The 16,085-nt window shown below is 42.6% G+C and overlaps 1 protein-coding gene across 2 annotated transcripts in view; it reads right to left on the minus strand.

The window, feature by feature from the left end:
* Positions 1-257: 257 nt before the first annotated feature.
* pik3cg (phosphatidylinositol-4,5-bisphosphate 3-kinase, catalytic subunit gamma) overlaps positions 258-16,085 on the minus strand; it is an 85,165-nt gene continuing 69,337 nt past the window's right edge. For both annotated transcript variants that reach the window (XM_061961327.1, XM_061961326.1), the window contains exons 19-24: positions 14,880-14,970; positions 14,669-14,799; positions 14,316-14,427; positions 5,783-5,940; positions 5,607-5,688; positions 258-688 (exon numbers count right to left, since the gene is read on the minus strand). In XM_061961327.1, coding sequence (XP_061817311.1) covers positions 489-688; positions 5,607-5,688; positions 5,783-5,940; positions 14,316-14,427; positions 14,669-14,799; positions 14,880-14,970 — 774 coding nt within the window. In that variant the 3' untranslated portion in view covers positions 258-488. The remainder of the gene's footprint in view (positions 689-5,606; positions 5,689-5,782; positions 5,941-14,315; positions 14,428-14,668; positions 14,800-14,879; positions 14,971-16,085) is intronic.

Below are 16,085 nucleotides of genomic sequence, written 5' to 3' on the forward strand. Positions count from 1 at the left end.
TGTAAAATTATTATGCAAAAATTATTTAATTTGTCATTAAGGTTAATGAGGGGAAAAAAGAGGCGGTGATCCAAATAATAATAATAATAATAATAATAATCTCAAAAAAGTTTTTTTTTCTTTTCCATATTCATTGTACTAAACATTAGAATGACAAAATTAATTAAAGCAAAAATGATTACATTTGTCATTAAGGTTAGTGAGGAAAAAAGGAGGAGGTGATAATAATAATAATAGTAATAATAATAATGAGAAGCTAAAAAAAAGTTGTATTTTATTTTCCATATTCATTTTGCTACACATTAAAATGACTTAAATGAATGAAAAATAATGAAATTGATCAAATAATTCAAAGACACCTTTGTTCTCCTAGTGATGTAAAAAAAGACAAAGTGTGATTACAAGTCGGTGAAAGCATGAAAGATGTGTTGAAAAGAAGTCATGTGATGTTTGCATGAAGCAGCGATCAGACATCTGGAGAAATCTCCCTAAGTGGAGCGCTTCTCCACGCCCTGCTTGATGCCCAGCACCAGGTGCACAAACCAGTTGAACTGCACCATCCAACCTTTCTCCCTGCAGATCTCAATCTGGTCCAGCAGGTGGCGCCGCGCCTCGTCCTCCCCTCGGCCCACCGTCAGCGCCTCGCGGATGTACTCGATGTCCTCCTTGCTGGTGAGCTGAGGCATGCCTGGAGCGGACACGCCTTATGTTAGTCACACAGGTTAGTCACTCTTAGATTAGTCACGCGGGCGATACAGGTTAGTAACTCTTAGGTTAATCCCTCTTAGGTTAGTCACGTGGGCGACACAGGTTAGTAACTCTTAGGTTAGCCACGTGGGCGACACAGGTTAGTAACTCTTAGGTTAGTCACTCTTAGGTTAGTCACACAGGCTAGTCACTCTTATATTAGTCATGCTGGCGACACAGCTTAGTCACTCTTAGGTTAGTCACACAGGCGACACAGGTTAGTCACTCTTAGGTTAGTCACACAGGCGACACAGGTTAGTCACTCTTAGGTTAGTCACGTGGGCGACACAGGTTAGTAACTCTTAGGTTAGTCACTCTTAGGTTAGTCACACAGGCTAGTCACTCATATTAGTCATGCTGGCGACACAGGTTAGTCACTCTTAGGTGAGTCACTCTTAGGTTAGTCACACAGGCGACACAGGTTAGTCACTCTTAGGTTAGTCACACAGGCGACACAGGTTAGTCACTCTTAGGTTAGTCACTCTTAGGTTAGTCACGTGGGCGACACAGGGGCTACACAAGTTAGTCACTCTTAGGTTAGTCACGCGGGCGACACAGGTGCTACACAGGTTAGTCACTCTTAGGTTAGTCACACGGGCGACACAGGTTAGTCACTCTTAGGTTAGTCACGCGGGCGACACAGGTTAGTCACTCTTAGGTTAGTCACACAGGTGACACAGGTTAGTCACTCTTAGGTAAGTCACTCTTAGGTTAGTCACGTGGGCGACACAGGTTAGTCACTCTTAGGTTAGTCACTCTTAGGTTAGTCACGCGGGTGACACAGGTTAGTCACTCTTAGGTTAGTCACGTGGGCGACACAGGTGCTACACAGGTTAGTCACTCTTAGGTTAGTCATGCGGGCGACACAGGTTAGTCACTCTTAGGTTAGTCACTCTTAGGTTAGTCACACGGGCGACACAGGTTAGTCACTCTTAGGTTAGTCACGCGGGTGACACAGGTGCTACACAGGTTAGTCACTCTTAGGTTAGTCACGCGGGCGACACAGGTTAGTCACTCTTAGGTTAGTCACGTGGGCGACACAGGTGCTACACAGGTTAGTCACTCTTAGGTTAGTCATGCGGGCGACACAGGTTAGTCACTCTTAGGTTAGTCACTCTTAGGTTAGTCACGCGGGCGACACAGGTTAGTCACTCTTAGGTTAGTCACGCGGGTGACACAGGTGCTACACAGGTTAGTCACTCTTAGGTTAGTCACGCGGGCGACACAGGTTAGTCACTCTTAGGTTAGTCACGTGGGCGACACAGGTGCTACACAGGTTAGTCACTCTTAGGTTAGTCACGTGGGCGACACAGGTTAGTCACTCTTAGGTTAGTCACGCGGGCGACACAGGTTAGTCACTCTTAGGTTAGTCACGCGGGCGACACAGGTGCTACACAGGTTAGTCACACGGGCGACACAGGTTAGTCACTCTTAGGTTAGTCACGCGGGCGACACAGGCGCTACACAGGTGAGTCACTCTTAGGTTAGTAACGCGGGCAACACAGGTGCTACACAGGTTAGTCACTCTTAGGTTAGTCAGCTCTTCCTCCCAGGGAATCTAAGTTACTGGTCAATCCCAAGTTCTTTTGATGACATATATGCTGAGTAAGAAGGACCATCAAGACAAAATTGGAATATTTTCAAGTTTTACTAAAGCTTTAGGAGATCCATCCATCCATCCATTTTCTACCGCTTATTCCCTTTTGGGGTCGCGGGGGACGCTGGAGCCTATCTGAGCTACAATCTGGCGGAAGGCGGTGTACACCCTGGACAAGTCGCCACCTCATCGCAGGGCCAACACAGATAGACAGACAACATTCACACTCACATTCACACACTAGGGCCAATTTAGTGTTGCCAATCAACTTATCCCCAGGTGCATGTCTTTGGAGGTGGGAGGAAGCCGGAGTACCCGGAGGGAACCCAGGCAGTCACGGGGAGGACATGCAAACTCCACACAGAAAGATCCCGAGCCCGGGATTGAACCCAAGACTACTCAGGACCTTCGTATTGTGAGGCAGATGCACTAACCCCTCTGCCACCGTGCTGCCCACTTTAGGAGATCAGTTTAACCAATACATTCATATCTGGCATTCAAACGGAAAAGCCAACTTCTTATACACAAAGAAAGCCCCCCCCCCCCCCCCCTCGCAACACTGATAAGGAAAGAGTGGGTGTTGTATTTCACATTCCTGATGGTTTAAGACACTAAACAGACAATCTGAAGACAAAGAGAGACTGGTAGAATACACAAAGGAAAAGTACTATCTAATCCAAACATGGGTATGAATAGAGAAATAACTCTTAAACATATATGCATCCTCCACATTAGTCACGCGGGCAACACAGGTGCTACACAGGTTAGTCACTCTTAGGTTAGCCACGCGGGCGACACAGGTTAGTCACTCTTAGGTTAGTCACGTGGGCGACACAGGTGCTACACAGGTTAGTCACTCTTAGGTTAGTCACGTGGGCGACACAAGTTAGTCACTCTTAGGTTAGTCACGCGGGCGACACAGGTGCTACACAGGTTAGTCACTCTTAGGTTAGTCACACGGGCGACACAGGTTAGTCACTCTTAGGTTAGTCACGCGGGCGACACAGGCGCTACACAGGTGAGTCACTCTTAGGTTAGTCACGCGGGCGACACAGGTTAGTCACTCTTAGGTTAGTCACGCGGGCGACACATGTTAGTCACTCTTAGGTTAGTCACGCGGGTGACACAGGTTAGTCACTCTTAGGTTAGTCACGTGGGCGATACAGGTGCTACACAGGTTAGTCACTCTTAGGTTAGTCACGCGGGCGACACAGGTTAGTCACTCTTAGGTTAGTCACGTGGGCGACACAGGTGCTACACAGGTTAGTCACTCTTAGGTTAGTCACGTGGGCGACACAAGTTAGTCACTCTTAGGTTAGTCACGCGGGCGACACAGGTGCTACACAGGTTAGTCACTCTTAGGTTAGTCACACGGGCGACACAGGTGCTACACAGGTTAGTCACTCTTAGGTTAGTCACGTGGGCGACACAAGTTAGTCACTCTTAGGTTAGTCACGCGGGCGACACAGGTGCTACACAGGTTAGTCACTCTTAGGTTAGTCACACGGGCGACACAGGTTAGTCACTCTTAGGTTAGTCACGCGGGCGACACAGGCGCTACACAGGTGAGTCACTCTTAGGTTAGTCACGCGGGCGACACAGGTTAGTCACTCTTAGGTTAGTCACGCGGGCGACACATGTTAGTCACTCTTAGGTTAGTCACGCGGGTGACACAGGTTAGTCACTCTTAGGTTAGTCACGTGGGCGATACAGGTGCTACACAGGTTAGTCACTCTTAGGTTAGTCACGCGGGCGACACAGGTTAGTCACTCTTAGGTTAGTCACGTGGGCGACACAGGTGCTACACAGGTTAGTCACTCTTAGGTTAGTCACGTGGGCGACACAAGTTAGTCACTCTTAGGTTAGTCACACGGGCGACACAGGTGCTACACAGGTTAGTCACTCTTAGGTTAGTCACACGGGCGACACAGGTTAGTCACTCTTAGGTTAGTCACGCGGGCGACACAGGCGCTACACAGGTGAGTCACTCTTAGGTTAGTCACGCGGGCGACACAGGTTAGTCACTCTTAGGTTAGTCACGCGGGCGACACATGTTAGTCACTCTTAGGTTAGTCACGCGGGTGACACAGGTTAGTCACTCTTAGGTTAGTCACGTGGGCGACACAGGTGCTACACAGGTTAGTCACTCTTAGGTTAGTCACGCGGGCGACACAGGTTAGTCACTCTTAGGTTAGTCACGCGGGCGACACAGGTGCTACACAGGTTAGTCACACGGGCGACACAGGTTAGTCACTCTTAGGTTAGTCACGCGGGCGGCACAGGCGCTACACAGGTGAGTCACTCTTAGGTTAGTAACGCGGGCAACACAGGTGCTACACAGGTTAGTCACTCTTAGGTTAGTCAGCTCTTCCTCCCAGGGAATCTAAGTTACTGGTCAATCCCAAGTTCTTTTGATGACATATATGCTGAGTAAGAAGGACCATCAAGACAAAATTGGAATATTTTCAAGTTTTACTAAAGCTTTAGGAGATCCATCCATCCATCCATTTTCTACCGCTTATCCCCTTTTGGGGTCGCGGGGGACGCTGGAGCCTATCTGAGCTACAATCGGGCGGAAGGCGGTTATACACCCTGGACAAGTAGCGACCTCATCGCAGGGCCAACACAGATAGACAGACAACATTCACACTCACATTCACACACTAGGGCCAATTTAGTGTTGCCAATCAACTTATCCCCAGGTGCATGTCTTTGGAGGTGGGAGGAAGCCGGAGTACCCGGAGGGAACCCAGGCAGTCACGGGGAGGACATGCAAACTCCACACAGAAAGATCCCGAGAGCCCGGGATTGAACCCAAGACTACTCAGGACCTTCGTATTGTGAGGCAGATGCACTAACCCCTCTGCCACCGTGCTGCCCACTTTAGGAGATCAGTTTAACCAATACATTCATATCTGGCATTCAAACGGAAAAGCCAACTTCTTATACACAAAGAAAGCCCCCCCCACCCCTCGCAACACTGATAAGGAAAGAGTGGGTGTTGTATTTCACATTCCTGATGGTTTAAGACACTAAACAGAAAATCTGAAGACAAAGAGAGACTGGTAGAATACACAAAGGAAAAGTACTATCTGATCCAAACATGGGTATGAATAGAGAAATAACTCTTAAACATATATGCATCCTCCACATTGGTCACGCGGGCAACACAGGTGCTACACAGGTTAGTCACTCTTAGGTTAGTCACTCTTAGGTTACTCACACGGGCAACACAGGCGCTACACGGGCGCCACGTACATACCTGTCATCAGCATCATGGAGAAGAGGATGATGAGCAGGTTGGTGTGGTGGCGAAGAGCCAGGTAGGCTTTCACGCACACGTCCTGACACGCACATGAAGAAGTACATGAAGAAGCACATGAAGAAGTACATGAAGAAGTACATGAAGACGTGAGGGGATGGTTGTGTTCCAAGCACCTGGAACTTCTGGAAGTGGGGGCTGCTCTTCTTCCCGGACGTGCCCATCACGTACAGGAAGTCGGGGGTGAGCACGAAGGGAACCCACTCCTTGCTGATGCCCATGAAACTCTTGTAGTTGCCCAGGATGTGGCCAAAGTCGATGTGGAAGAGGTTCCCTGCGGAGACACTTTTTCTTACTGACACATTCTACTTGGTGAACGCAGCACAACACATGCTAAAGAAAGAAAGAAGACACAATAAATAATAAGTTGATCAATGAATAATAAGAGAAAGTAGTGAGAACAATAGTTGTAATTCTACGTGTCCTGAGAAGTAGTGTGGAAGGATGCAAATATGCTTAAGAGTTATTTCTCTATTCATAGCCATGTTTGAACAGCTAGTACTTTTCCTTTGTGTATTTGACCAGTCTCTCTTTGTCTTCAGATTGTCCGTTTAGTGTCTTAAACCATCAGGAATGTGAAGTACAACACCCAATGGTTCGTTAACAGTTGTGCGAGGGGAAGATGGGGGTTTTCTTTGTGTGAAAAGAAGTTGGTTTTTCCCTTGGAATGCCAGATCAACTAGAGCAGCCGATACGAATGTATTGGTTAAGCTGATCTCCTAAAGCTTTGGTATAAACGTGAAAATATTCCAATTCTGTCTTGATGGTCCTTCTTACTCAGCATATATGTCATCGAAAGAACTTGGGATTGACCAGTAGCTTAGATTCCCTGGGAGGAAGAGCTGGTCCGACACAACAGTACTTGCACAATTATGGCAATAAATGAAATACTAAATAACAGAATACAAATGAAGAAGTGTTTGTAATGAGCAGTAAAAAGCTTGATTAAAGAAGGTATAATATTGTGAAGTGAATTATATTTATATAGCGCTTTTCTCTAGTGACTCAAAGCACTTTTACATAGTGAAAGCCAATATCTAAGTTACATTTAAAGCAGTGTGGGTGGCACTGGGAGCAGGTGGGTAAAGTGTCTTGCCCGAGGACACAACGGCAGTGGCTAGGATGGCGGAAGCGGGGATCGAACCTGGAGCCCTCAAGTTGCTGGCACGGCCACTCTACCAACCGAGCTATACCGTCCCAAGGAGATATTGTCGAAGTTCACTTTCGAAGGTAGTAAACTACTAAAGTTGTTAGTGCTAGGTTCTATTTTATTGTTTTCATACAATATTCTAAAAGTTACTGTTTAAAAGTGGTGCAGTTTGGGAGGAGGCTAGCACCAATTAATTGAATTTAAATGGGACATGCGGTAGAAAATGGATGGATGGATACATGGGGGAAGCGGGGATCGAACCTGGAACCCTCAAGTTGCTGACACGGCCACTCTACCAACCGAGCTACACCGCCCCATATTGTGTACAAAGCAGGATTGTCCCAATACCAATATGTTGGTACCGGTACTAAAATGTATTTTGATACTTTTCAAAATAAAGTGGACCACAAAAAATTTCATTATTGTCTTTATTGTAACAACAAATGTTAGTGTAGATTAAACATATGTTTATTATTGTCATTTAGTCCTTAAATAAAATGTTGAAAAATTGTGTTTTAGTAGTAAGTAAACAAACAAAGACTCCTAATTAGTCTGCAGTAACATATTGTGTCATGTATACACCTATTATTTTGTACACATTATGAGGAACAAACTGTAAAAAAATATTATTAATCTACTTGTTCATTTACTGTTAATATCTGCTTATTTTCTCTTTTAACATGTTCTATCTACACTTCTGTTAAAATGTAATAATCACTTCATACTTGCCAACCTTGAGACCTCCGATTTCGAGAGGTGTGTGTGTGTGTGTGTGTGTGGGGGGGGGGGGGGGGGGGGGGGGGGTTGTTGGGGGGATGGGGACGGCGTGTTCGTGGTTGCGGCGGGGTGTGGTTGGGGGCGTGGTTAAGAGGGGAGGAGTATATTTACAGCTAGAATATGAAATACTTGACTTGGTGAAATACTTGACTTTCAGTGAATTCTAGCTATATATATATATATATATATATATATATATATATATATATAAATAAGAGAAATACTTGAATTTCAGTGTTCATTTATTTACACATATACACACACATAACACTCATCTACTCATTGTTGAGTTAAGGGTTGAATTGTCCATCCTTGTTCTATTCTCTGTCACTATTTTTCTAACCATGCTGAACACCCTCTCTGATGATGCATTCTGCTTCGTCTCCTTGTTGTGTGCGCAGTTGTGCACTGCACTCTCTAAAAGCCCTAGATGTTATTGTCACATATGCATGTACAGTAGATGGCAGTATTGTCCTGTTTAAGAGGGTCACAACATTGCTGTTTACGGCAGACGAACTGCTTTACGGTAGACGAAAACGTGACTGCTGTTGTTGTGTGTTGTTACCGCGCTGGGAGGACGTTAATGAAACTGCCTAACAATAAACCCACATAAGAAACCAAGAACTCGTCCTCCATCATTCTACAGTTATAACGTGATTGGGCAGGCACGCTGTTTATATTGTGGGAAAGCGGACGTGAAAACAGGCTGTCGACACGTCACTCAGGTCCGCATGGAGCTGGAGGGGGCGTGGCCTCCAGCTGCGTCTGAATTTCGGGAGAAAATTTGTCCCGGGAGGTTTTCGGGAGAAGCGCTGAATTTCGGGAGTCTCCCGAAAAATCCGGGAGGGTTGGCAAGTATGAATCACTTATTCTTCTCTTCTTTGATACTTGACATTAGTTTTGGATGATGCCACACATTTAGGTATGGATCTGATACCAAGTAGTTACAGGATCATACATTAGTCATATTCAAAGTCCTCATGTGTCCAGGGACATATTTACTGACTTAATGAATATAATATGAATTTTAAAAAAAGGAAAGAAGATTTTGTGACGATAAAAAAATAGTATTACAAGTATTACAATGATATATAAACATATTTTTATTATATAGCGTAATTAATCATCTGCAATTAATCAATTCAATTCATCTCTGTTTTGCACCCTGTTTGATTTTTGTAAATAAGTATATATTTGACTTTCTACATTTAATTCTACTTCATATATTGCCAAGTGCTCCTTGTTTGCTTGTATTTGGTTCTTGCACTCTTGGCCTCATTTCTGCTCTTAGCTGTTTTTGCACCAACACACCAAGACAAATTCCTTGCATGTGTGAATATACTTGGAAACCATTCCCATTTAAATCTCATCTAAAAAAAAATGCAGTGAAAATACCTCAGTATAAAAGTATTTTTTATTTCCATTCGTTGCAATACTCTACTGATTTTAAAAAGTGGCTTTGTAAGGTAATTGATTGTTTTTATCAGGTGTGAAGAGACTAGTCTCTTATAAAGTGTTGAAGTTATTCAGACGTTAAAAAACATTTTTTTGGAGCAAACAATCTCGAATGTTGAACTTGTCGCGTTTTCTCTTCCTCAGATAATATTTGATAAATAAAAAAGATCCATTATTCACAGTGCGAGCAAATGTCAACGATGGTGAGCAAATTAACAAATACTGTTCACATTTGTCACAATGAGATGTTAAAACGGATAATAGGTAATATTCTCTGATTTGAAATACAGTGGTGGTCAAAAGTGTACGTACACTTGTAAAGAACATCATGTCATGGCTGTCTTGACTTTACAATCATTTCTTATTTTTTTGTGATGTAGTGATTGGAGCACATACTTGTTGGTCACAAAAAATATTCATGAAGTTTGCTTCTTTTATGAATTTATTATGGCTCTACTGAAAATGTGAGGGTCAAAAGTATACATACAGCAATGTTAATGTTTGCTTACATGTCCCTTGGCAAGTTTACCTGCAATAAGGCGCTTTTGGTAGCCATCCACAAGCTTCTGCTTGACCACTTGACCACTAAATTGCTGCAGTTCAGCTAAATGTGTTGCTTTTCTCACATGAACTTGTTTCTTCAGCATTGTCCACAACTTTAAGGCAGGACTTTGGGAAGAAAACCTTCATTCTAGCCTGATTTAGCCATTCCTTTACCACTTTTGACATGTGTTTGGGGTCATTGTCCTGTTGGAACACCCAACTGCGCCCAAAACCCAACCTAATCCTCCTTTTTCATTGTCCCATTTAAAGCAGCAGTTCCATTGGCAGCAAAACAGGCCCAGCGCATAATACTACCACCACCATGCTTGACAGTAGGAATGGTGTTCCTGGGATTAAAGGCCTCACCTTTTCTCCTCCAAACATCCATTCATCCATCCATTTTCTACCACTTATTCCCTTCAGGGTCCTGGGGGACGCTGGAGCCTATCTCAGCTACAATCGGGCGGAAGGCGGGGTACACCCTGGACAAGTCGCCACCTCATCACAGTCCTCTAAACATATTGCTGGGTATTGTGACCATTTGTTTCATCTGATCTTTCCTCCAGAAGGTCTTATCTTTGTCCGTGTGATGTCAGATGAAACAAAAATGGAGCTGTTTGGCCACAATACCCATCAATATGTTTGGAGGAGAAAAGTGAGGCCTTTAATCCCAGGAACACCATTCCTACCATCAAGCATGGTGGTGGTAGTATTATGCTCTGGGCCTGTTTTGCTGCCAATGGAACTGCTGCTTTAAATGGGACAATGAAAAAGGAGGATTAGCTCCAAATTCTTCAGGACAAGCTAAAATCATCAGTTGGGTGTTGGGCGCAGTTGGGTGTTCCAACAGGACAATGACCCCAAACACACCTCAAAAGTGGTAAAGGAATGGCTAAATCAGGCTAGAATGAAGGTTTTCTTCCCAAAGTCCTGACTTAAAGGTGTGGACAATGCTGAAGAAACAAGTCCATGTCAGAAAAGCAACACATTTAGCTGAACTGCAGCAATTTAGTGGTCAAGTGGTCAAGCAGAAGCTTGTGGGTGGCTACCAAATGCGCCTTATTGCAGGTAAACTTGCCAAGGGACATGTAAGCAAATATTAACATTGCTGTATGTATACTTTTGACCCTCACATATTCAGTAGAGCCATAATAAATTCATAAAAGAAGCAAACTTCATGAATGTTTTTTGTGACCAACAAGTATGTGCTCCAATCACTACATCACAAAAAAAAAAAAAAAAAAGTTATTGGAAAGTCAAGACAGCCATGAAATTATGTTTTTACAAGTGTACGTACACTTTTGACCACCACTGTATAAAGTACACATCATTGTACATGTAATATATCACTATATTGATTTAAAGTATAATGTACAGGTTGTAAAGTATTTTACAATGATGTCATTCATAGTCCAGCAAGCCCCAGTAGAGCTTATCAATCCTATTAAAATGAAACTTTAGAGTAGTCAGTGTACAGATCATACTTGCCAACCCTCCCGGATTTTCCGGGAGACTCCCGAAATTCAGCGCCTCTCCCGAAAACCTCCCGGGACAAATTTTCTCCCGAAAATCTCCCGAAATTCAGGCAGAGTTGGAGGCCACGCCCCCTCCAGCTCCATGCGGACCTGAGTCCGCTTTCCCATAATATAAAGAACGTCTACAGTAAAGCAGTCCGTCTGCCGTAAACAGCAATGCTGTGACACTCTTAAACAGGACAATACTGCCATCTAGTGCATTTGATGAAAGCACTTTTGTGCGTGCCACACAGCAATGCATCATCAGAGAGGGTGTTCAGCATGGTTAGAAAGCTAGTGACAGAGAATAGAACAAGGATGGACAATTCAACCCTTAACTCAACAATGAGTAGATGAGTGTTATGTGTGTGTATATGTGTAAATAAATGAACACTGAAATTCAAGTATTTCTTTATATATATATATATATATATATATATATATATATATATATATATATATTAGGGCTGAAACGACGCGTCGACGTAGTCGACGTCATCGGTTACGTAAATACGTCGAGGACGTTTTTGTTCGTCGACGCGTCGCATATTTACGTCACACTACCGTCATGGCGGAGCGCAAAGCAGACGATGCGAGCGGTGCGAGCGAGGGGAAAAAAGCACGCCAAAAGTCGTCAAAAGTGTGGGAGTATTTCAATAAACGGCCTAAGAAGAAACGCTACTTTTACTCCGCTACTTTTATCTACATTCAGCTCGCTACTCGCTACTAATTTTTATCGATCTGTTAATGCACGCTTTGTTTGTTTTGGTCTGTCAGACAGACCTTCAAAGTGCCTGCCTTACTGGTGACGTTTCACTTCGTTCCACCAATCAGATGCAGTCACTGGTGACGTTGGACCAATCAAACAGAGCCAGGGGTCACATGACCTGACTGGCTCCGAGCTAACTTCGGGTGTTACCATTTAGTGGTCAATTGTACGGAATATGTACTGTACTGTGCAATCTACTAATAAAAGTTCCAATCAATCAATCAAAAGTGTGAAGGAAAAAAGACCCTTTTTTTATTTCAACCGTAAAGACTGACTGCACAGTTCCTGTCTTCACAATAAAAGTCCCGCTCCATCGCGCCTGCGCTTTCAAAATAAGAGTCTCCGAAAGCCAGCCCAAACAAGCTAGCAAGCTACGGAGTTTGCCGCCAATGTATTTCTTGTAAAGGGTATAAAAACGAATATGGAAGGTGGACAAATAAGATGCCAAATAACAACCACTTTCATGTGGTATTAGACAGAAAGGAGGAACTTTTTTTCTCCTCCATTTGAAAACGTGGACGTTACCAGCACTGCTTCCTGATTACAATCAATGCAAGTCTTCAGAATCAGGTAATACACCAACTTATATTCTTGTCTTCATGAAAGAAAGGAATCTATATGTTAAACATGCATGTATAATTATTAAAACACCTTTAACATGTAAACAAAAACGGCAAAATAAATAAATATAAATCATATACTGTATATATCAATGTATGTATATATATATATATATATATATATATATATATATATGTGTGTGTGTGTGTGTGTGTGTGTGTGTGTGTGTGTGTGTGTGTGTGTATATATATATATACACATATATATATATATACTGTATATATATATATATATATATATATATACACATATATATATATATATATATATATATATATATATATATATATATATGATATGTGTGTGTATGTTACTCAGTACTTGAGTAGTTTTTTCACAACATACTTTTTACTTTTACTCAAGTAAATATTTGGGTGACTACTCCTTACTTTTACTTGAGTAATAAATCTCTAAAGTAACAGTACTCTTACTTGAGTACAATTTCTGGCTACTCTACCCACCTCTGCTAATAATGTTGTTGTATGCACACTGTGTCGAGCGGAAATGGCCTATCATAGCAGCACAACGGCAGCGTTCTTGCCATCACCATCAACTAGTCAATCGTCCGCGTGAGTATACGTTGTCATCATTACACAAAAACATGAATGTGTCATTTGTATCTGCGTTGTAAATTCATAAACTAAAGCACCGTTTCGCTCTGAGAGGAGCGTTTGGCGTGCCTGTTCAGTGTTTACAAAGACGTGCTCCTCTTTAACGCTAACGTTAATTAGTTGTGCAAATACCTTTTACAACATTAACAATTACGTATACTATGTACAAACGAACAATTAACTTTCACTTTAATCATACTATCATTGTTGTGTTATTAAGCAAAATAAGCAAAAGTTTTACTTTTGTTGAAATGTTTACACTGTTGTTACAGAATATTTCGTTTTGCACTTTTTTGTATTGGATGTTTATCTTTATTTTTGCACATTTTAGCAAATAAGCAATACTTTTACTTTTGTTGAAATGTTTACACTGTTGTTACAGAATATTTCCGTTTTGCACTTTTTTGAATTGGATGTTTATCTTTATTTTTGCACATTTTAAAGCAAAATAAGCAATACTTTTACTTTTGAAATGCTTATACTATTGCAGAATATTAAGATTTGCACTGGATGTTTACTTTTATATTTGCACATTAAAAGCAAATAAGCTACTTTTAATTTTGTTAAATGTTTACATTGTTACAGAATATTTTGTCATGTTGTTGTCAATGTTGACTGAGTGGCCATACTTTTTTTTTTGTAAATAAAAGCCATGCCTTTTGAAAAAACTGGCCTACATTTATTTTTTCATCTTCATTTTAAATAAAAAAAATAATCGGTAAAAGGAAAAATAATCTATAGATTAATCGAAAAAAATAATCTATAGATTAACCGATTAATCGAAAAAAATAATCTATAGATTAATCGATAGAAAAATAATCGTTAGCTGCAGCCTTAATATATATATATATATATATTATATATATATATCCATCCATCCATTTACTACCACTTATTCCCTTCGGGGTCGCGGGGATATATATATATATATATATATATATATATATATATATATATATATATATATATATATATATATGAAATACTTAACTTGGTGAATTCTAGCTGTAAATATACTCCTCCCCTCTTAACCACGCCCCCCGCACACACCCCACGAAATTGGAGGTCTCAAGGTTGGCAAGTATGGTACAGATTGACACAAAATCTTTCTGTCGGAGTTGTACACTGACTACTCTAAGATTATAGTCCCTTGAGAAGAGAGGCTACTGTAGTGACTTGAAGTGTAGAATCAGGATCACGTGTGCTTACCAGATTCCGTGATCATGATGTTGTCGTTGTGGCGGTCGCCGATGCCGAGGACATAGGTGGCCACGCAGTAGCCACCGCACGAGTGCAAAAACCTCTCCAAGACCTGTTGAAACTGGAAACACAACACACGATGAGGCGACTGTACTCCCCCTGCTGGTGAGTAACAGTTTTATAAAGCAGGGAGAAATTACAAGAGGGCTCTCGCAGCTTTTGCTTCTCGGGCCCTACAAAAAGACACATGGTGCGACAGGAAAACCACTCAGGCTCACTTCCTGCCTGTGTGGCGTTCCCCTACTTCCTTCCACCGCCGATGAGAGCAAAACTTCATATCACGATAATAAGGAAGTCCTCACCTTCTCTTCACTGACACACTTGTCCCGCAGCCACTGATGGAGGATCTCGTCCTTGAAGGCCCCGGTGCTCCCCACCACACTCTGCTGGATGTTAGCGATGGTGGTGGCGTCCTTGACGATCTCTATCATACCTGCCATATCAGGACCCAGGGGCACGCTAAACAGGTGGAACAAAGGGAAATACTGGAGTGGTCTTGCAGGGTGACTTTACCTATTCTGTTCCCGGTGGAGATGCAGCCGTACGGCAGCAGACACAAATCCAGAGATTCGGTCTCCCAGATAGACTGCATGATCAGCAGAATCTGACAGGAAACCACAAAACCACAAACTGTATTACCAAAGCACTTCATCTTTTCCTGCTAAATGTACCTGTTGTTTACAAATATTACCCTATTTTTTGGACTATAAGTCGCAGTTTCTTTCATAGTTTGGCCGGGGGTGCGACTTATACTCAGGAGCGTAAAATATCAAATAATATTATTTAGCTCATTCACGTAAGAGACTAGACCAGTGGTTCTTAACCTGGGTTCGATGGAACCCTAGGGGTTCGGTGAGTCGGCCTCAGGGGTTCGGCGGAGCCTCCGCCACGGAGGTAAAGAGACATCCGACTTATCGTGTAAATAAAAACTTCTCCCAATCGGCATATTATGGATACCCCCAAACAATGTTCCCTCTAATTTTCCATCTGATTTGCAGGTTTTTTGATTGATCGATTGAAACTTTTACTAGTAGATTGCAAAGGAAGAGTATACATTATATGAAACAGTACAGTTTACACAGTACATATTCCGTACAACACTTAATTCCTCTTCGGGGTTTTGGACGGCGAGTAGCGCTTTATAGCAGCAGGCCGGAATTGTTGCGAGTTGTGATTATATGCAACATGTTTATGTGTGCTATGCTAAATTAGGTTTTTTCCCTTGGACTCAGTCTGGACCCCCTCCTGAGGGTCCAGCCTTAGACTGATATTTTTTACTCTTCCCCCCTTCCCAATATCCCCTTTTTCCCACCTTTTTTAAGGAGCGCTGTAAGTGGCTGACCCATAGGCGGTCCCGTCTTGTCTCCCTGTAATGTATGTCTGCTCTTAGGACTGTCCCCAAAATGACATTTCAGTTCTTATGTGTCTTGTACATGTTAAAGATTGGACAATAATAAAGCATCTTGAATCTTGAATCAATTGACCACTAAATGGTAACACCCGAATAAGTTTTTCAACTTGTTTAGGTCGGGAGGTCCACGTTAATCAATTCATGGTAAAGTGTGTAAGGACTCTGCAGCATCGCGTGGACATCGGGGGCGGTACCACTGGATTGGCAGACCGGGGTGGTGGTTCCTCTCTTTAAGAAGGGGAACCGGAGGGTGTGTTCTAACTATCGTGGGATCACACTCCTCAGCCTTCCCGGTAAGGTCTATTCAG

This window comes from Nerophis lumbriciformis, linkage group LG05 (assembly GCF_033978685.3).
Source record: "Nerophis lumbriciformis linkage group LG05, RoL_Nlum_v2.1, whole genome shotgun sequence".
NCBI classification, from domain to species: Eukaryota; Metazoa; Chordata; class Actinopteri; order Syngnathiformes; family Syngnathidae; genus Nerophis; species Nerophis lumbriciformis.